This window comes from Chelonia mydas, chromosome 11 (assembly GCF_015237465.2).
Source record: "Chelonia mydas isolate rCheMyd1 chromosome 11, rCheMyd1.pri.v2, whole genome shotgun sequence".
Lineage (NCBI taxonomy): Eukaryota > Metazoa > Chordata > Testudines > Cheloniidae > Chelonia > Chelonia mydas.
This window is the reverse complement of record NC_051251.2, coordinates 35700656-35723946: the sequence shown is the minus strand read 5'-3', so window position 1 is coordinate 35723946 and position 23291 is coordinate 35700656. Positions and strand designations below refer to the sequence as shown.

General features: G+C 38.9%; 1 protein-coding gene across 2 annotated transcripts in view; it reads left to right on the top strand.

Annotated features, from left to right (window-relative positions):
* LOC102941549 (sodium channel protein type 2 subunit alpha) overlaps positions 1–23291 on the top strand; it is a 111965-nt gene that overhangs the window by 6238 nt on the left and 82436 nt on the right. For both annotated transcript variants that reach the window (XM_043525370.1, XM_027818996.3), the window contains exons 2-5: positions 14301–14617; positions 19593–19711; positions 21350–21439; positions 22768–22896. In XM_043525370.1, the coding sequence (XP_043381305.1) occupies positions 14351–14617; positions 19593–19711; positions 21350–21439; positions 22768–22896 (605 nt within the window). In that variant the 5' untranslated portion in view covers positions 14301–14350. The remainder of the gene's footprint in view (positions 1–14300; positions 14618–19592; positions 19712–21349; positions 21440–22767; positions 22897–23291) is intronic.

Genomic DNA, 23291 nt, shown 5'->3' with positions numbered 1-23291 from the left:
GGGAACTTGAGAGGAAACTGACTTTCTCATTCTTTGAGTTCCTTGTGATAGATTGAAAAAATAGGAGATGCACAAAAAGAAAGTCCATTATAAAGGTATGTCTTAGGATGTAAAAGATGGAAAGGGATCAGGGATACAAAATGTTCCACCACATCTAGAGTGGATCCTTGAATCTGCTCCTGTTTAAAAACAGAAAGTCTTATTTAGGGTGTTGTGGCACCCTAAAATTCTCTAGATAAAAAACCAGAACATTCCTTATAGAGAAAATACAGTAATTCTATGTCCTCTCTTGATGCATGCCCTAGATACTTTAGTACCCCAATGGCTTCGGTTAAAATCTTAAACAAAAACCTAACGAGTACCTAGGAATCCAAAACCACACAAAGTTTTATGAGACCCTTCACAAGTTTGAGTCATCTGTGATGTGATATATGAAAAAATCAGTGTTTCATGCTGCTTTTTCATAAGATTCTTCAATCTTAGACTGGAGAAACATATAACTATGTGACTGGAAGGCAGACACCACTCTCCTCTTTTTTACCATACCTTTATCTATTTTATCTATCTGGTTATTAGGCTATTTACTGAAGTTATTTACTATCAGGGGAACTTAAGTAGTTGCTCCAGACATTTAGTACTTGAAGATGTTGGGAGAGCTTTCATTCTGTGTTGGAGTTGTCCCCTGAACCACTTAGTTATATTGGCCAGGTTCAGGATGGCAAACTTTCCCTTATGCACGTGGTGTCCTATGATCAGTAGAACTCACTGAGGTCTGTCTCCATACACTTAGCCTTTTTCAGATTCCTCCACTTTGAAATCTGCCTCAAACACATCTAGTACTTAAGCTTTGACCTCTTTTTAGACCCCTTGAAAATGTATGTTCATTTAATTGGCATCCCTCAAGAAAGAAATCCACCTTTACTACTATCTTATCAATTTCCTGGTTATATTCTTGCTTCTTTCTGGGGACCTACAGGAACAAAGCAAGGGTCAACAAAGTCTTTTACAGAATCAAGATACCTGCAAGCTTTCTTCCTGTCAGTCTGGGACCACGAAGAGAAGACTTCCTTAGAGACCTATCCCAATCTAATCAGCTATTTTTCCAAGGGTTTTTGTCCAAGCAAGCATCATGAGCAGACAGACTCTTACAGAGCCTGACTGAATCAAAAGAAAGAACGAGGAGTACTTGTGGCACCTTAGAGACTAACAAATTTATTTGAGCATAAGCTGAATTACTGAATCAAAGTAATTATAGATGGATGTCTGCAGGAATGGGGATCACATAGCCCAAGTGCTGTGCTTGTCACAGCAAGCTTATCAGAACATAAACTGGTCCCTCTTTAGGCACCATCAGCAACCATTGCTATGGAACAGCCAGTGATGATAAAGTGCTAACTAGAGATCAGGAATTAGCATCTCAAGTCAGAGGTTTCTATGAATTTTTACTAGTATTTACTGTTTGTTTCAGTAGCATCAGGGGGCCCCATTGTACAAGGAACTCTATGCACTAAGGGCCTGTCTACATGCACATTTAGTTTATAGCAAAGCGGGGTGTAAATCTCAGTCACACTAGCATTCCGCACACTAAGCATCTCTGTGGATCCTGCTGCCACGCACTAATAGTTCCCAAGTGCTCTTTAGTCTATTCCCATTTCAAAGTGGGGTAGATCAAAGCGCACTATGTGACTTTTAGTGTGAGGCAGCAGGGTCCATATAGATACATAATGCACAGCAGACTAGTGAGGGGTAGATTTTCACCCCAGCTTGCCATGAACTAAGTGTTCAGGTAGACAAGCCTTAAGAGATGGTCCCTGCTCCAAAGAGCTTACAATCTTAATAGATAAGACGGGTAAAGTGTGGGGAAAACAACTGTAGCATACAAGCAGAGTGAACAGAACTCTGCAAATAGTTAGTTCTTGTATTATTAGCAGAGTTTTTGTTTGTTTATATATATTTAATGTATTATAAACCAAATGTTGGTCAGGAGGGAAGGCAAGAGGGGATACACTAATAAGAACAAAGGAAGGGAACACTGAGGAAGGGGATGTAAGTGGGTTGGGGGGAAGAGAAGAATGAGACTGATGAGAAGTAACTGGGAGAGGGAGGACACAAACAAAGCGCCAGTCAGCAAAGGGAAAAGAATATCCAGAATAAAACAGTGAAAACTGTAGAAAAAAAAGTCTGATGATATCGCCACTGTCCAAAGGTACCTGCAGAAACTGCTTCTGTAGCTTTGGCCCCACTGCTGGCTCAGCCTAAGGAGTTCCTCCCTTCCTCAAGCCTACATGATGGGGGAGAGATGTGACTGCATGGGGCCTAGTGCCCCTGGGGTTGAGTCTTCTCTGCACAGTTCTGGGTCCAAAATGGGTTTGGGGACTGAGGAAGTCCTGACTGTGAATCATCTTATTCCTGTTTCCTCAATGTGGATTCTGTTCTGGGCAGATGCCCAATGGTTACTAATTCAGGCAGTGTATTTGCTAGGGACCCTGAACATTCAGGATGACACACACATCCTTTCAGTGTAGTGGAGACTCAGACATAGTATTATGGAGGCGGATATTGTAGAGGTGGCACCTTGACAATATAGATCCATTTGTGTGTAATGCAACTGAACACTGAAGAAACAAAGTGTTTATTTTGCTATTAGGATGGTCCCAACTCCATTTTTGCCCTGTGATACTCTGTGTTTGACAATATTTCCCTGTCTGTATGATCTTTCATTTATTCAGATTGAATCTCATTTATGATTTCCTGCCCACACTTCCAAACTCTTAAAGTTTCTTTCTTTGTCGTGACTGGGGTTCATAAAATTTAATTAACATGCTTTCACATCTTCTTGCAGATCATTAATGAGGAAATTAAATAAGATCTGACCTAACATCAATCCCCGTATCACCCCTCTTAATACCACCTTTTCAGATTTCATACATTTCTATTTGGTATTTTCCTTTGTTTACTACTCTTCAGCCAGTTTTCAAACTTTGTGACACTGTTCATATATAACCCCATTTTAATTAATTTTTCAACTAAGATTTCATGAGACAGTGTCAAATATTTCACTAAAATAAAAATGTCTTATACTTGTTACATTCCCTACATCAATTAATTTGGTAAATCCCGTCAAAAAAGCAAATAGTTGTCTGGTGTGACTTGTTAAATAAATACAAATAATAATAAACTTCTAATTCACATATAGCAGTATTAATTATATATTACTTTTATTGATTATTATTCCATTATTATTGTGTGATTTCCAAAGCAGTTTTGCACACGAAAATGGGTTGGCTAATTCAAATGAATTCATATAAATACTTTATATGAATTAGTGAAACCACTTTGCATTTTGATATTAACTATTGATGAGTGATTTGTTAAATGATTGGGGGCATGGATCAGATTAGCAAGCAAAGTCACCCACTGTTAATCCATATTTAAATGCAATCTCAGACCAATACAAAATTTCATCACGCAAAGCAAAATAATGAAGTCATATGAGAAAACTGTTTAAACTGCACAGTATATAATGGCATTCCTATGTTGCAAAAAATTAGATCCTTTTAGAGAGCTTCTTGGTTTAATAGAGTTGCCGAGAAAACAAACTGCAGTGATGATGTGCAATTTGAGGGAGGAATCATATGCTGGTGATAATAAGCAGTGCTGCGTATTCATGCAATTTCTTCTGCCCCCCTAGAAGAAATGAACTATTTTGTACCACACTATTGTAGAGGAGGGATTTCTCTGAACTTGTTAGATTTTTGCAATTACAACCAGGAATGAAAAAAGGCTACCTGACAATGTTTTCTCTCTTATGTTCCTAGTTTAAGAAGCTGCATGCTCTTCTGATACAGTATACCTAACATTATAATTGAAGCATTTTAAAATGCTTGAGTGGTTAAGTGTCATGGCATATGATGCACCCATAATGTCTAGCATAAATTTAGGCATTAAAACCAGAGTGAAAATCTTTTCGCCACATCTTATTGACATCAGTTTTTGTGCTCATAGACTGGAATAGAAATCTTTATTTCTTTTGTCCCGCTTCTGAAAATTTTGGAGCTGCTTACTAGAAATTAGTAGTGTATTATACATTAATGTTCTTAGTCCTAAACACATCTGAGCATATTTAGTGCAGCTTGGCATATACTTGGAAAAGACTATCACTGAAGAAAATGTGCTTACCACAATTGAATTTACCAGGCTAGGAGGAAGAAAAGGGGTGGACCACAAGAGGCTGGTTCAGGTGGGACTCTGACCCGCTATGTACACCCAGGAGAGAGAGGGTATTTACACCCCCTTCCCTCCAGACAGAAGCCTGTCTCACCTGATCCCTTGCATCTTGTCTTTATTCCTTCACGGCTAGGACAAAGCCCCTTTTAGCAAACGGATGACTGATATAGCACCAACACTGTCAGATATTTAGAAATAACCTGAGTATGGATGTGGTGCATGGAATCCAAATAATGAGCTGCTTAAATATTATGATGACAGGAGCCATGTAAGTACATATATATAATATAATGACCAAGATTTTCAAGAATGGCTGCTTAAAAGTAGTCTCCTACTTTTGTATTTAGGCATCTAATTAAGTCGCCTGATTATAAGGAGTTCTGACCATACAAGATGCTCAGTATGTTTGAAACTCTGACCACTTGTTTCAAGGGGAATTGACTTCAAAGGGAGCAGCATTAGATGAAAGCTGAGCATATTTGAAAATCATGCCATAGGTGCCTAAAGTTAAGCTTCTCAATTCTTATTCAGGCATCACCTATAGTATGATTTTTAAAAATGGTCAGCATTGGTCTAATTCTGCTACCACTGAAGTAAATTTCCATTGAAAAGAATGATAACTCATCGACTTCAACACAAGCAGAGTCAGGTCAATGCTGAGCTACTCTGAAAGTTTTTCCTTTCTTCAGCACAATTTTGAAAATTCTGGCTATGGATTTTATGTGGACAGTACCTGCTAATTCTAATTTGTAGTGTTCTATAGCTGTGTCCCATAACAGGCGGCCTACAAAGAGGCTATATAGATTTGCATGATAATTAAAAAAGAAAAACAGTCCAAGTCAGCAAGGACTTTTACTCACTGATTAATGTGTATAAAAGGAAACTGAAGTATAGCCAGAAATCAAGCAAAAAAACCTGCTTGCTTGAGGTTCTATTATCTTGGTGAGAAGGTCTGCTTTCTTAAAGGCCAATGAAATGGGGCATGTCCCCCCCCCCGCCCCCAATCAGGAGAAAGCGAATGAGCTCCTCTGGGCGCAATCCCTACCAAATAGACTCACCTGTACAGCCTGCTCCTGTTGGAGGAAGCAAACTTTAAAAGGAGAGCTAGTCACAGGAAGGGGCACTAACTAGGAGGAAAGCTGTTGTGCCTCATAAGGAGTGACTCTTGTTACAGAATAACTGAGAGGGGAAAAGCTAACAAGACTCCACTGCCCAAAGGTTTACCAGAACCATAAAAGGCCTTTGAAAGGGAGAAAGAGCTTTGAAGCTGCCTGAGTGTGACCCCCTGCCCACCACAGCACCTAACCCTGGTAGTTTTTATACTGTGAAAGGAAAATTTCAGATTTCAGCTACATTAGATAACATTTTGTACTGTAAGCCCTAAGCCTAGCTAACAAATATTTTCTCAATTACTCTAGCCATATATATAATTTAGTCAATTTATATTGCACACTTTTCTCTCTATTTTCTGTACTTGCCAATAAAATCTGTGCTTTATGGAAGATAACTGGAATTGGATGTGGAGATGACTGAATGGGGATAATCACTGACACACAACTCAGCCAGAGAGATATATATTTTTTTGTCATATGTTAAACTCTAAAAAATGTGTTTGTGGTTCTGTTTACCACAAAAAGGAAATACTCCCTTACCTAAACAGCTTCCAGTCTAGTAGAAAGATAGGTCTGAGAGATGCACTTAGAAAATCAGGGAAAGGAATAGCACTGTGTGTCCCCCCAGGGGAGTATTGTTTGGTTTTGCTTTTTAACTCACTTTTTTGGGGCAATGTAGCAAAAGTGTGTCTTTAGAAGGGATCTGAATAAGGAGAAGGTGATGGGATGGCATACTGGGGAAGGAATTACATGTACAGCAGCTGGCTTTGAAAAAAGCATGAACATTGGAATGGAAGTAGACAAATGAGACATCAAGGCTGGTGTCCTTGGCTGCTGAACAGTAATCTCAGAGTGAGCTAAGTGAGGAAGTGGTTAATGGCTTGAATACCGGGTCAAGGACCACAGAAGTTACAATCTCTCACGTAAAACAGTGCAACAAGGAAACTGGTGAAAAGCAAGAATGAGCATAGTGTGAGAAAAGTAATGGGAAGTGTGGAAAGCTTTGTTACATCAGCAAACTAAAGTCTGGCTCCCAGTTGTCTGACTGTAGCATTTGGGCAAATACCAAATAGCTGGAAAAATGCTATTCAGCCAAAGCTGAATTAGAAGCTGAATTGTGCTTAAACATTAAATAATACATTTTCGTGTGTTTTACTTGACCACTTATTGCAGCAGAATGCTAGTAATAAAAACAGTATTTAGTCAACCTCACAATTTCATTCACCAGAATGTATTACATTGTTAATACCTTGCTGTTGTGACCATAATAAAATAGGCCAGATTCAGATTTCAATCACACTATTATAAAACCTGGGTACATTTTGTGCAGTAAATGGCATTATAACAGTGTAAAACTGAAGTGAGATCAGAATCTGGCCATCTTTGCTAATTATTCAAACTTTCTTTACTGGACCCCTATATTTAAAAGCATATTTTTCTCATTTTATTGTTTTCATACAAATTGCAGGAGTGGATAATGACACAAATAGCCCCCCTAGAAGCTCCTAAAACCACTTAAACCTGTATTCTTTCAGGGTTTCTGAATTCACTCCTGATTAGGACTGTCTGATACAGTGGAGGAGGGTAGAGTGAGAGGGAGTGGGTGAAGAGGTAACTAATATTGGGGTGGTAGATGGGATAGGAATTACATTCAGAGGATAACTTGAACAGGGGAAATGGGAAGTGGATGGAGATGGTAGGGAAAGATGAAGGAAGTGGAACTTCCTCAAAACCTTTCATCAACCTGGGCTGCAGCCCCATCAGAAATGGCTGTGAGGAAAAGTGGAGAAGCAATGGTCCAGCTGACCATGCTGCAGATACAGTAGGAAGGAAGCTGAACATCCTTCTATTTGGCTTCTGATAGGATTTTGAAAAAATATTTGTCAAAGGCCAAATATCAGAATTTACCTTGTATGCAGCCAAATACCTATACCAGGAGTGGCCAAACTTAGTGACCTTCTGAGTCGCATACAATAATTTTCAGAAGTTTGAGAGCCGCAAGACATGCATAACCTGCCCTGTGGGGCGGTGCCTGCTGGGGTGTGGGACTTCTGCCCCAATGCCCCCCCACTGGACCAAAGCCCTTAGAACCTCCACTCTGCAGGCAGAAGCCCCTTGTCCCACCACAGGGCAGAAGCCCCGAGCTTCCCAGTCTTGTTGGGGGGTGGCGGCTCCAGGAGCCACACTTTAACTGTAAAAGAGCTGCATGCGGCTTGCAAGCCACAGTTTGGCCACGCCTGATCTATACTCAAAGCTACATTTCAGTTCATCTCTGCTTCACAGCCTGTCAGTGTTCCCAGTCCTCACACTTAACTCCAATGAGTTGCACTACTGCAAGTGTGGGCCAATGACTATGCCATGAATCTTGACTACTGGAATACAGAAGCATCCCTCTCTGTGCTGCTTTGCAGCAAATTTTGGTTGCAGAGCTGCAGGGTGCTTTTAGCTTCCATGACAGGTCGACCTGATGCTTTGGAGCCAACATCCATGGCCTTCTGGAGCTCACATGGCTCAAATGCCCATGAATATTTTCAGCTGGATCTGTCTTCAAGTATCTGCCTTAACTCTGAATTACCATGCGTGTGCCAGTTTGGATTACAGTAGTTACATTTCATGAATCTCTTTTTGGAGTTTTATTTTTATTTTGCCTATTTATAAAAAAGGTAAAAAATAATTTTAAAAGTGTAAAGACAAGAATGTCAATCCTAAAGAGGCTACTTGATTATTGTAACAAAGACATGCCAAGGCTTTTGCTGGAGGAAGTAACTATATAGTTTTGCTCTATCTAAAATTGTCCCAATATGTACAAATATATATATATACACATATTCAGTTAAAAATTCTTGTGAAAAACAGTTACAACATGTTTAATAAAATAAGAGTCTACAACAAACTTATAAAAACTTCATCCACCATTGAAATGTGGCCAGCTCTTACAGGAACCGTTTAATAAATAGTTCATGACAAACCTATACAGTCGTTTAGGATAAGAAGTGTGTGAAGAGGTGTCTTCGCTAAAGGAGGCAATAGGGTGAATTTAATATATTAATTACCCAGTTTGGAATTTGCCCAGAACACCATGGTTTAGAGAGAACTTATCTTGCTTCCAATATTCTAAAGCCTGTGTTATGCAATATAACCTGCCATATGTTCATTATTTTACTCACTTAGGATTCTTTATAACTCAACATCTATGATGACAAATTTCTATGTTTATGTTTCTGTGAGCCACACAGTTTTGTGGATATTTTATTTAAGTTTTAACTATTCAAGTAAAAATGTATCCCTAGTGAAAAATCTATAAACAAATTTAAATCCAAATTATATTTTTGTAATTAGTTTTGTTTAATGGTGATGCCAGTGAATCTAAAATGTTAATAGCACTGGCTAGTTCAAGACCTTGAGGAATAGACCAGTAAGTGCTATTCATGGATTTCCACACATTTATTTGCAGAGATGTATCTCATTCCTGACTTGCAACACTCTTGCTATTACCAGAGATCGACAGTTCTTCTGAATTCTGCCAAAAGTGTTTTTTTTGCTTTGTGTGGGGCTACAGCTGGAGGCCACAGAGCCCAGGACAAAAAATAGAAGCAAGAATGTCCTCTAAAACAGCAGCCTCACACCAGTTCATTTGCTCCCATTCCTGCACCCCCGTGCGCTCAACCCCCTCACACTCACAAGGTGTTGTGTCTGCCACCTTGGTGTTTTTCTTCACCTTCATTTTTAATCTTTTCCTCTTCTTTCTAGGCTTATCCCCCCTTGTAGACCTCCTCTCCTGCTCACTCCTCTGTTCACTTTTTTCTTCTGCTTCCTCCTTCTCTCTGGGTACTTTGCTTCTTGTTTTCCTAGTCCCACCCCATAGCTGATCCACATATGTGAGGATGGCCATTAGTTCACGGTTCTGCATGCTGTTAGTTTGTGTTGAAGGTGCTGTGTGATGACTCTGTCACCTTTACCAGAATTCTCTATGTACTGGTTCCCCAAAGCAGCAGAAAAAGACAACCCTTGCTAGGCGTGCCGCTGCGTTAGTGAGGGTGACTGCTGCAGTCAGTCCTTTTCCTCAACCATCCGTCCCCCCCGCAACACCCCATAGCAGCAACTCCGGTTTTGTAAGCTGGACAGATTTCTATTATGGACTATGATGAGATAGCTAAACTTATTATTGCTTGTCATTTTGAACAGAATCTTAAACCCAGGGTCTCCGCATCTGCGAGCCTAGTGTACTATTTAGCCCAGAGCAAGTTGTCTGATTATAAGCCCTTGAAAATAAAGGAATAGAATGGAAACAATGAGGACGTACGGTCATTTTACAAAATCCCTTTGCTAGTCTTGTACTTATGCCAACAATAATCAAAGACATATCTATGTGCCAATGTTTTAGTGGACTGAAAAAGCTCAGTAGTCAGCTTTTTCTTAGGTTCCAGATGAAGACATAACGCAAGTCCCAGTGCTCTAAGGGCAAAAACAGAGCCATGACAAATATCTCAAAGTTGAGTATTTTTGTCACTTGTGCATGTCTCTGAGTAAGATATGAATGGTGTAGCACAGAATATAGCAATAATTAGATAGCACTGTTTTATTATCTATATTCTAGGTAGGTGACATATTATTTTAAATAATTAATTATAGATTACTTTAATTAAGAAAACTTTTACTTTCACCAGTAACTTGTCTTCAGATGTCATAAAAGTCTTTGTAGATGCCTTCAGGCAATTTAGTTTAGCTTATTCAGATATAAAAAACATTTATGGCATGTCTTCAGCTCAAAGACATTTTACTTCACTTCTGAGAGGTTTCAAATATAAGTACTAGAAAAAAGGAATCACGTATAAAAGAAATATAATGCATCCACTCAGCAGCAGAAGTAATCTAATATAAAAGCACTGTTAGAAATTAGTGAAAATTAATTTAAACTTATGTAAAACAGAATATACCTGGACAAAAATGTGTGGCTATATGTTTTGCTCAAGTCCTCCAGCCACCAGTTAATGGAGGAAAGTGACTGAGAGAAAAGTGCAATAGGGTATATCACGAAATGTCATGCTAAAATATACTCCAACATATTCTATGGCATTTTTTTGTATGATGGGATCTTATGATATAGTAGTCACCCAGAAATCAGGTTCTCTAACTCCATGGACTGGGATGTATACATGAGGAATAGCATGTCTTGAACCTGGGCTTCCAGGCAGTGCTCAGCCCATGGCTGACACCTGGCAGGTCACTGGAACCTTGGGAGAAGGGGGCTAGCAGAGCGTTAGCTCACCAAGAGCTCAGCTGAGAAAGTTCCTGATTGGGGGAGATGTCCGGCCCCGCTGGCTGGCCCAGATGTACTAAAGCCAGAACGAGGCACAGGAAGGTGTCTGAACTGCCCCATGAACCCTGTCACCTGTTTTTTGCCTCCCAACCTGTTCCTGCCTCTTTATCCCAGATCCCCATCTGCTCCTGGTTCCCTCTTTCCTGCTTTGCTCCAGGTCCATGTTCCTACATCCTACTGACTTCCAGCACTGGCTTCGACCCATGGCTTCATCCCCTGTCTCTGACTCCAATCTGACTTTAACCCTTGACTTGACTCCTGACTCTGCCTTCAGCTTTGACACCTGGCTTTGGATCCTGGCACTTGACTCTAACCATGACTGCCAATGCCCTACCTAGTCCTTACAGTATGTTATAAACATTTAACATCCCTCTTACCCAGAAGCTGCTGCAACATGGTACCTGTTATCTGTGAAAGAACAGATTTTCAGGGAAGTGTGTTGCCACCTTATTATTACTTGGTCCAAATCCTACAGGTTTTTTTTTTTAAATATCCCTCTTTAAATGCACTTTTTGCATGGAGGACATTTGAACTTATTTTAATTTTCTAAATGTCTAAAATTCTCCATCTCTCTTTGAATTCTGACTGCTACTGTTCACATTCCAGCAACTGAATTGCATCTTAGGTGAACGGTAGTAACTAAGCTTAAGTGCAGTGAGTTTTACATAAAAATTCCAGATTCATCTAGTAAACAGGGAAGGCTAGATTCATACTTGTGCTGGCATTAGGAATAGAGAGGAAGTAGTTTGAACCTCCCCTATTCAGGGGCAGCTGAGGACTAGTGTAGCTCCCAGTAATGCCACAGAATTGCTGGGGTGCAGGACTGCCTTGATCATGCCTCTAGATAAATTAGAGGATTGGGCCAAAAGAAATCTGATGAAGTTCAACGAGGACAAGTGCAGAGTCCTGCACTTAGGACGGAAGAATCCCATGCACAGACTAGGGACGGAATGGCTAGGCAGCAGTTCTGCAGAAAAGGACCTAGGGTTTACTGTGGACGAGAAGCTGAATATGAGTCAACAGTGTGCCATTGTTGCCAAGAAGGCCAATGGCATTTTGGGATGTATAAGTAGGGGCGTTGCCAGCAGATCGAGGGACGTGGCCGTTCCCCTCTATTCGACATTGGTGAGGCCTCATCTGGAGTACTGTGTCCAGTTTTGGGCCCCACACTACAAGAAGGATGTGGAGAAATTGGAAAACGTCCAGCAGAGGGCAACAAAAATTATTAGGGGACTGAAACACATGACTTATGAGGAGAGGCTGAGGGAACTGGGATTGTTTAGTCTGCGGAAGAGAAGAATGAGGGGGGATTTGATAGCTGCTTTCAACTAGCTGAAAGGGTCTTCCAAAGAGGACGGATCTAGACTGTTCTCAGTGGTAGCAGATGACAGAAGGAGGAGTAATGGTCTCAAGTTGCAGTGGCGGAGGTTTAGGTTGGATATTAGGAAAAACTTTTTCACTAGGAGGGGGTGAAACACTGGAATGCGTTACCTAGGGAGGTGGTGGAATCTCCTTCCTTAGAAGTTTTTAAGGTCAGACTTGACAAAGCCCTGGCTGGGATGATTTAGTTGGGGATTGGTCCTGCTTTGAGCAGGGGGTTGGACTAGATGACCTCCTGAGGTCCCTTCCAACCCTGATGTTCTATGATTCTTCCTGTCCCCAGTCTTCCCTCTCCTTATCCTGAAATGCTGCATGTTCCAGGACTCCTGCAAACTCTATGCAGAGCTGGTGGAGCTAGGTCTGTCGCTGGAAAAGAGGTTCCTGCAGCTGGAGTATTTCCAGAGGTGAAGGACATTATATTTGTCCAACAGCCTCTTTGTACCAGCTGGACTGATGTAGGGCAAATGATGCCTTGGGCTTAGAGTGTTTCGCAAAATAATTAAAGAACATATTTCAGAGTAGCAGCAGTGTTAGTCTGTATCTGCAAAAAGAAAAGGAGTACTTGTGGTAGCTCACGAAAGCTTATGCTCAAATAAATTTGTTAGTCTCTAACGTGCCACAAGTACTCCTTTTCTTTTTAAAGAACATAGTGTACCATTGATTTAAAAACACCTGTGGTACCCATATTACAGCATTAGCTATCAACAATGCAGCTGCATTGCTTCTACGTCACTAGTGGGGAGAGGGCTCAGGAAATTTTGCCACCTTGTCATAAAAACTTTTTCAGAGCATGTTTTTATGATATGGTGGTGAAAATGCTTGAGCCCTGTGTACGCTAACCTAACACTGTTGTTACCACTGGTTTAGCTTTGTCCTGGGTGGTAGTTGCTATAATATGGGGTACACATTTTTCCCAATGTAGACAAGGCACTATAAGCATAATATTAACAATGACAGTGTTTTAAAATGAAAACAACCTAACCAAATAAACAAACAGAAGTGAACAGTGTTCCAATAACGATCCTAAGAAGAATCATGCCTTTTAAGACCAATTGTAAGGCAAAGACACGTAGGTCAACAGACTCAAGTGACAAGTGCTCAAACCTGTAAGGTGTGGAAGAAAAGTGTTGCTCAGCCAACAGGGCCCAGGGGAGTCTCAAACAGCTATCTGGGCAAATGTGGCAGCTCAGTTTTCAGTCTCCAGAGAAAGCCTGTTAAAGTAATTTTCGGCTTCCCCTTTTGACTAGAAATAAGGTGTGGATTTGACTACAGGATCCTTATTATTGCTGAGTATATTAATATGAAGCAGGTGTCTTGGTCAGGCTGTTTCAGGAAGATATCAGCAAAGGCCACATCCTTGTATTCCATCATGAAAAAATCTTAAAAGAATAAAAGTTTCAGCATCGCTGCATGTTACTGGGTTGCTTGCTGAATTCACAGTCTGCCTTAACCATTTTCGCCCTGTATCAATGTCTTCTGCCCTCTCCAGAATTTCTGTGACTCCACTGTTACTTTACCTTTCATGGTTCTCTAGCCTTTTCCTTGAGAAAAGTTCTCTCCATTTTTATATTCCTCTACCATCTGCTGTAGCTTATCAACAGGAGTCCCCGTTCTGTTTTTTGCATTATACCCGATGTAGTATTGATGGTATCTATTGTTTTGTTTCGCTATGCATTGTACCCACACCAAATGTGAGGAGTACTTGTGTTGGCATGACAGGAGCTTTTCCCACCTTGTTAGATGTGCGCCTTTTGCGGATGGACAGATAATTCAGTCTTTTGTCCTCTTTTCTAACACTAAAGTTCACTCAATTTTTAAAATAATATTTCACATTTATATGATGTCTATTAAAATAAACAGAACAGTAAAAACTAAATATTTATAACAATTCTCTTTTTCCTCTGTTAAAAATAACTATTAAATCTTTAGCAAATAAGATCCTCAAGGTCTTTTTAAAATGAGTTAATGCTGCAGCAACTCCCAGATCAGAAGTTAGGAGCACCATTCTGCTCCTGGCTGGCCCTGATCAAAATTCCTATTTCCTCTCATCTAAAAGGCTTGGAGGTTTGGTTCACATGGTGGTATCAGTTTGGTAAAATAAATGAGATGTAACTACTTGGGCATTTAAATTATCAGCATTTATTGTTATAGAAAGCATAAATTTGTATTTGCTATTAAAACTAGGTGTGGTGTTAAATAACCAGGTGTGGTGGGTTTTTTCCTTCACTATTTTTCCTAACTTATTTGCATTTTTTTTGTAGGACATTCTTATGCAAGAGGCTAAACGTAATTAAATTTGCAGGATGAAAAGATGGCACAGGCATTGCTGGTACCACCAGGACCTGACAGCTTCTGCTATTTTACTAGAGAATCTCTCGCAGCTATTGAAAAGCGTGCCACAGAAGAAAAAGCTAAAAAACCCAAACAGGATCATACAGATGACGATGATGAAGATGGCCCAAAGCCAAATAGTGACTTGGAAGCAGGAAAGACACTGCCATTTATTTATGGTGACATACCTCCGGGAATGGTGTCTGAGCCCTTGCAGGACCTGGACCCATATTATATCAATAAAAAAGTGAGTGTTTATTAAGACTGCTGGTTGGATGCCTCTGTTGAGTCGGGCAAAATTCTGTAGAGCAATTGAATGTTTTTTCCTGTTCTCTCTCTCCCTCTGCGAAAGTAAATGCATTATGTTATTTTCATTATAATATATCTGATCCTTTAATCTAATTGTACCTTTCAGTATTTAATACTGGGAGAAATTGCTGGAGAGTAGTCGTCTACACAGAGTAGCATTATTCTATGAACTATTAATGATAGAGGTTAAGAGTTTAATCACTGTATTTTTAGAGCAATCAAGCCACAACACTATACTGAGAGGCTATTGGCCTGACTCCAATCTGATTTATGCCACTTTTATACTGCTGTAACCCCATAGGCTTTAACTGAGTTACACCTGATTGATACCAGGTAAGTGGCACAAAATTGGCCTGAAGATTGTTGAAAACAGATTCTGGGATGGAGAAGGTTGTAGGTAACAGGGTAGTGCCAGCCCATCTTCAACTGGCAGTTTGTGGTATTCATCATAGTAAAATTGGGATATGCAGGAGAGTTTTATGGCTTTGAAGGCTAGTTCAGGAAGGGTGTTCTATGCATAAGGGGCAGTGCGCAAAGGGTTCAAAGATGCTTGTGGTAGAAGTGGACAAGTAAGTGCATAAGGCTGTGGATATAAAGTAGCAGTTCCATAGCACATAATGTATTTATATTTGAAAAAGAGTTTGTAACCCACAAGAAGCACACTCCAGCCCCCAACCAACTGCATAATCATATTGTCCTCACCCTGACAGTACCCTTCTCCGACTCCTTCTTGTGTTGTCATCTCCTCCTATTATTTTCTCCATCTTCACCTAAGATCTGATTCTGCAACCCCTTACTCACTCAAGCCATCCCTTTAACTTCTATGCAGTTTACCTTATCTATAGCACCATACATTCTAGGATCTGGTAAATGAATATCCTGACCATCTCCGAAGGAGCCTGATAGCCCCACTTGACTCTGCTTGTGATAGCAAACACCACTCAGTAAAAGAGGGGACTGATTCAGCTGGCTAAAAATCTGGGAAAACTTCTGAATGTTGATTGTAAACAGCAAACAATAATTAAAGAATAGAATCAAAATACTGAATGGAGGAAACCTCCTATAGGGATCACGGTAAAGTTGAGTCTTGAGGAAGAATCTGAAAAAGAGTTTTGTGGCTTTGAAGACTAGTTTAGTAAGGGTGTTCCATGCATAAGGAACCATGTGCAACAGGTACAAAGATGTATGTGGGAGAAATGGACAAGTAAGCAAATAATCACCTTGGTGTGACCATGCTTTTTCACCCTTCCTTTGTTTTATTATATTCTCAAGCCGTGACATATCAACTTTTTTCAGTGTCCTTTTTTTGTCTTAAATTTATTTTCAGGGTTTTCATTTTTATTTTTTCTCTTAAGCTCTCTCTTTCTAAAAGAAATGTTTTGATCCAGCCTGTCTGTTTTATCTTCAGCATTTGCTTTGTTTTCTTTCTCTGCTCTCCTTTCTTTTCTCTTTCCCATTCCCTCTTCATTCTGTTTCTCTTCACTATTGCCTCTGTCCTCTTCATTTCTCCCTCTCCCCCAAGTTGTCTCTTTCTCTTCTGCTGTCCCTCCTGCTTAGATTTTTTTTTTTTGCACTCCCTTCCCATAAACCCTCTTCCCTGCTTTTCCACTTCCCCCACAGCTCTGTCCTTCTATGGTCTGACTGAAACTCTCCTTCACAAACAAGCCTTGCTGCTGCTCTAATGAACTTCTCTCCACAGGCTGGTACTCTGTTCTCTTATAATCCTACACATTGGCTTTTCTACACCTGACTCCTCTCTGCCCCATTACTGCTCCATCCAACATTTCCTTTCTGACCGCATACCTGCAAGTAAGCAGAAGGGTACAATGCAGCATCTGCTGCTTTCAGGGGAGATAAAAGCTGGTGATTTAAAAAAATCAGATTTTTTATTTAAATTTCATTTTTCTTTCTAAAATAAACCTATTTAAAATGAAATTTGAATGTATGACTATATTAAAGATAACATTTACTATAATCTATTAAAATCATTTGAATTAAATGAAATAGTGTTCAAGCAGCCTAAGTAAACTGCTGAAGTGAAAAAATGTATCATCCAAAAAATTTTGCCCAACTTGAGTGGTGGCCACTTTGTATACAGGAAATTTGCTGAGTTTGAAGCCAAGTACTGTGAAATTATATGAAACTTTAAAAACCCACAGACACACAATACTGTAAGACTTGTAAGATAAACTTGCAAGAGTTGGCAGCAATGGATATAGGAAGGTGACTAATAGGCTGGGGATCAGTGGGCAGCTTCCCACTAAAAAAAATCAGAAGGCAGATAAAGAAGACACTACAAATGATCTAAATATCTAAAAAATACTTATGAATTTTAGGCCAATATGTTTTTATGGCAATCTGAATTAAGATTTTTAAATGCTTGAAGTTGGCAAAACTGTAGATAGCTCACAGAGGTAAGATAAGTCCCCTTTTTCCTATATTGTACCATATTATAAGATGACTAGCAAAAAGAGAACTTTACAAAAATATGAGTATAGGAGACAAATTGTTGGTAGAGAACCTCTAGAGGAGGCTTCGGACTATATGTGACTCTACCAGCAGGGGCATCATACTAAATTGGTGTTTGGTGATTGTGGGAGGTCTGAACTTCACAGAACTGTAATAGAAGAAGGAAGTGAAAAAGTAAACAGCCCCTTATCTTGTTCATTTGGAAAAATCCCATGATACTAACATTGCTGGTCTACTGTAGTTAGAGTTGCTTCCCTTAGCAGCATTGTTTGTTTTTTTTTAAATTACAGCTCTATGTTCAATATTAAAAATTAACTTGAGTGGAAAGTAAAGTAGATTCCAATATGTGATTACAAAACCCATCACTTACTAATGAAGATGAAATAAATTGCACTTGTGTAGTTAATTAATGTGGAAAGAGAGTGCATAGCTAATATATTAGGGTCATTTAGGCAACTCAAAGAAATATAAGTGTAGGGCAGAGAATAACTTTTTTTTCTTTCCATTTTTGGATACCATAGCAGCAGCTTGGTTTTGTGCAGTATTTTCAATTAAAAGGTTTTTGCATTATGTTCATTTGACCCCTTGTCTGATTTCCTGTATTATTCTACAGCCAAAGTGTTTAAAAAAACTCACCCAATCTTATGCTAAAAGCTAGTAGTGGACATCCTCAACAAACCTAAAGCTAATTTCTGACCATCAGTGAACTCAAAACGTCACGTGGGGACAAGGAAGTTGGATACAAAGGTTTAAAACGACAAACTAGTCAGGGGCTAGCTAACCCATTCGCAGTAATGAGTAAACTTCAGACCCTGTTTACTGCAACTGGCATCTGTTCTTAAATGTCTAGCAACCTGATTCTTTGAACAAAAGAAGAATGGACATCATAAGTGACTAATGAGAATTACTCATCCCCCTTCCTGATGCTATCACTTATCCAGTTAGGAAAAAGTACTTTTAATCATAGAGGTTGTTGCAATCAGGAGAAAATTGTATATGAATTGGAATCTGGCAACTGACTCTGCTGCAGCAATGACCTTAAAATGGGCAGTATTTTCCCATCACAACCGACAGAAAGTCAATCCTGGGAGTGCGAGGCAATCTGTGTCAGCACGACTCCCTCCTAACAACAGACACATCCTGTGGGTGGTCTTTCACAGCCTGATTCCCCCACTATATGTACCAGACCAGTGACCTTGGGGAAAGGGCAGCTTCCTTAGCTTGGTTTCTCCCCTACCAAAGTGGGGTCCAATTTACCTCCCGCCAGAGAGGAGACCTTGTGGGAGTGAGGAAGTTAGGGAGAGGGCAGCATCTCTAATCACATAAAGTACTAGTTTTTACAGAGTGCAAGCAACTTAGAAAGCAGCGATATTGTGATATTACAAAGCAGAGTCAAGGAATTTGACAAAGACTGAAAGGAACTGTAGTAATACCCTGAAGAAGTTTCAGGCAGGACCAAAGATCAAAGTGAATCCCAAACACATACACATTTGGAATAGAAATAACAAAAATCTAGAAGAGGACCACCTATAGGAATGGCACCATTTGGAAAACATTGACTGTGTGTCCTTTAAGCCAACATGTAAATGACAATAAATACACAAAACTGAGTGTTCACAGACAAAGTCAGTAAGGTAGCCATGCTATAACTGAGAACAGAGTTTGTCCTTTTGGATCTCTTTCATGGTCTCGGGCTGCTGGGACTGATGCCAGCTGGCATTTTTGTTATTCCCTTCATTTGCCTATGGACAGACTTATTTAGGAAATTCATATAATTGATATTACTGTTATTTAAAATCTAAACTCAAAATACAGTGATTTTCTAATTATATTTAAATTCTTTAGGGTCAGATTATCATACCTTTAGTCACAATGAATACAGTACTTTACCATTTGTGGAGGAAGATACTGCTAAGATACAGTCAGTATATCAGAATTTGCCCTTAGCATTTAGATGTTGTTCATGTTTGAGTGCAATATAATGTATTTGATTTTATTTGTAACCTTGATTTTACTTAAATACTTGATTTTATTGTTATAAATTGTCTTTATATGTCTGAAAATGTGTAATATAAATGAAATAAAAATACATGTTTATTTTAGTGATGAAAGGCCATATTCTGCTGCCATTAACACTGATGACAAAATTTCCCATTGATATTATATGCGTTGAATCCTGATCCCATTAAAATTTCTATAACACAAATTTTAGAACATTCGAAAATTAACAGTGGATAACTTAAATCAGCTGTTTCCTTAGAAATTCTTACTTTAAAGAATTTACTTTAAAATTTACTTGCCACAAGTGATGAACAGAATAGGACTTTCATTTCTAAAGGCTCAGTCCTACAAGGTGGACAGTTCCCTTGAGGACAGGGGAACAAAGTGCCAGAGTTGAAAATGCTATGTACACTGCACTTTCATTGTATATTCTTCTTTTCCAGACTTTCATAGTACTGAATAAAGGAAAGACAATTTTCCGATTCAGTGCCACATCTGCCTTGTACATTTTAACTCCTGTCAACCCTGTTAGAAAAATTGCTATTAAGATTTTGGTACATTCATATCCTTTTCAAGTGGTTAATTTCAAATGTGACTGTTTTAAAAAGTATCGTTACTGAAATAACACTTTTCATTTAAATATACAAATAAATGCCCTTGTATCTGTACATACATTCATTGAACATACTCCAATCACTCTTAAAAAGCATCAGTGTCACAACTGCAGTACGCAGCTCATCCCAAACCACAGAATTCCACACTGAATCACCCACTACTGTCAGATTTTAAATATTTGGTTTTAGATACAACTTTAAGCCTTTCTCCTCCAATGAGCTCTATGTGGGAAGACTCCTGCATCCATGCAGAGTCCCAATGACTTCATTAATAAGAAATAACTGAGTCTGATCCTGTTACTCATGCAAATAGTCCCATTAAGTCTGATGACACTAATTAACTTTAGAGGACTACTTACATAAGTAAAGGGCTATTTGTATGGGCACATTGGTATTGTTTTCTTCATTAGGTGGAAGGTGCTCCAAAAGTGATCAGAATCAGAGTAAAGGAAGATATTTTCATATATTAGAGTAACAACTTAGGCTCTACACATCCTCCTGCATCATGATCTGCTAGCTTTGACCCCTGGGCCTGTGTCGAGTCCCATCGGCTCCACACACACATAAGGCTCAACATTAATGTATCTTAATGCAGAACTGCAGCTTTAAACAATAAACTAAAGGCAAGGTTCATGTTTGCAGCTGCAGTATGTTTATAGTACCTGACATCAGCCATTGGTCATTTACACTGTCAGAAAATAGTCAGCATTAGATAATGGAATGGCAATATACGAGTAAAGCATGCACACTTACAACCCAATTTTACAAATGTCTCAGATCACTCAGAGCCTTGTAATATTAGGGGAGTGTAAAATAACCATAGTCCATAGAGTATTATAAATTCTTTTTTATGACTGCAAATTCACTTTAATCCAATTAAGAAAGTGCAATCCACTGAAATATTAAGTAGTATATTTATGTAATTAAAATTCATGCTCCAATCCTGCAATGAGCTTCCATGCAACCCTACTGATATCAGAAACTTCAACTGAGCAACAGTGCAAATGTTGAAGAAAACACAACCAATGTACATGCAAGTAGCTAGTTTCATGTGAGTCCTAACTCATGTGAGTAGACCTCACCAGTAATCCTACTGGTTTTAGATGGGACTAACCAAGTGAGTAAATTGTAGGCCGAGATCCATTTTTTTTGTTATTCATATTACATTAGCATCTGAAGTCTAAATCAGGATTAGTCCACATTGTTTTAGGTGCTATACAAACATATGGGAAGATAAAGATAACATCCTGTGCCAGTATGTATTGTGTTCAGATCAAGAAAAAAACTATACTTATTTCAGATTTTTTCATACTTAAGGATGTTGTGGATTTCATTTAAATCCACAGCCTAATAGAGTTGAAAGATAAACACATTATTTCACAATACAGAACCATTGTGCCGGAAAGTGTGTTAATTAAGATAGAGGAAATTACATGCAAACTTTTAAAGTTTTATTTAGTATATGTTATATTACTTGTATATATATTTACACACTACATATTTTACTAAACCAGGTATTAGAATACTTTTGTGTCTTTTGGATAATATAATATATAAATGGCTTACATTCCTTGACTTCAGTCTACATTATTCAGCATGCTTATTATGTGCACTATTTTGACCAACTGTGTATTTATGACCATGAGTAACCCTCCGGAGTGGACAAAGAATGTAGAGTAAGTTAAACATGCATGCAAACACCCTTGTGCTTACTTTGAGAGTACAGTTGTTATGTCTCCAGGGTGCATCTTAGTGCATGTGGACATTCACCCTGGCTTGAGAGTGTATGACTGTCAGGCAAAAAGTGTATGGGTTGACTCTCACCCTCATGAATTCACAAACTGCCATCAAAATAGGCAAACTCCCTCTCTCCCCCAAAACAACAACAAATGGAAAACCAGAAACCAGACACAAAACAATAAGCAATGAGCTCCTGGTTTCAAAGAGCAGCAAAGCAGTACTTTGTTCTGACCTGACATTTGGAATGCTGCCCTGTGCTAGCAGGACTCCTAGTGAAGTGAAGACACCAGGAAGCATGTCTGCTTTTCTTTGTTGAACAGGCTCATAGTTGTGTAGACAGAATAAATCCCAATTATGCTAACAAAAATACAGCTATGAATTATTCTTTTAAAATATATTATTAAACTCTAAATAAGGTTTTAACCACTTTCAGTTCCTTCCTCACTCCCCATTTATCCATATATTGACTTATGTTGGCTGGTCTCACCACACTGTGGAATTCCCATTTGGGGACTTCCAGAGACCGTTGTAGTAGGGGATCCCTAGAAGGACAAATCCATCAAGAGCCATGGTCTTTGTGGCTGATTGGAGCCTGACAACAGAGCAGAAGGACCTCCAGACAATACATGACCCTGTTGATCCTTCAAGATCCCGGCATATCTCAGGAGATCCATGAACCAAATCACATCCCGTTTATCGTAACATGGTCTCAGACTGCTCTTGAACAACAGAAGATCTAGGCATTCTTTATTATGATAGAATTCTACTTATTTATGAAATGTATATATATGATAGTGATTAATATAGTAAGTTACAGGACCAGTTTTTCAGAAGAGGGCTTTGATTTTGACACTGCAAACAATTTTGTGCACTTTTTATAGCACGTAGACATTTACCTACATGATTTGTGAATGCAAACAGGTAACCAGCCATGTAAGTGCTAGAAAATGTACCTATAAATATTTGTGCTTGTAATTATTTGCAAGTGTAAAAATGTGGGCACAAACTGGAGGCTGAATCAAGCCTGTAGAAAATCAGCACAATATATACACTTTGAATTCTAATTTAATTTACTATACAATTATTGCCTTCATATAATTTTGTAGATACATGAAGTTTATGGGTTTCTCCATTCAATTCAAGAGAGTTTTCTTGTTTTTTTCATTATAGAAAATATAAACCTACTGTAAAAATGATACTGTATATAGCAACAAACATGCCAAGACCATGTGTCTGTAATTCTTGCTTTGATACTTTTCCTCAGGTACACGTTCACTGGAATTTATACCTTTGAATCGCTTATAAAAATTCTTGCAAGGGGCTTCTGTTTAGAAGGTTTTACTTTCCTTCGTGACCCATGGAACTGGCTTGACTTCAGCGTCATTTTGATGGCGTAAGTGGTTTAACTAATTTTTTAAGCTTATGAGGGTATGAACTTAGTGGCAGCAAATAGCATATTATCAGGCATGCTCTGATTTAAATGTATAGAATTTGTCCAGCTAGTAATGTTTAGTTATTGTATGTATCGCTCATTTTAGCATTCATAGTTCAATGTAAAATAATGCAGGAACCAGCATGGCATGTCAGTCACTAAGGGACACTAATTTCATGTCCTACATTCTTTCTGCTCACCAAAATTGAAGCCATCCCTTTGACTTCATGCCACCGTACTACTGTCACTAAACTGATTTAGCTTTATTAGCTTTTCAAATATAAAATTAGTGAGTTTCACTTCAATGAAATGTAAATGTACTTGATGACAATAAGCATGTATTACAGCGAGATGAA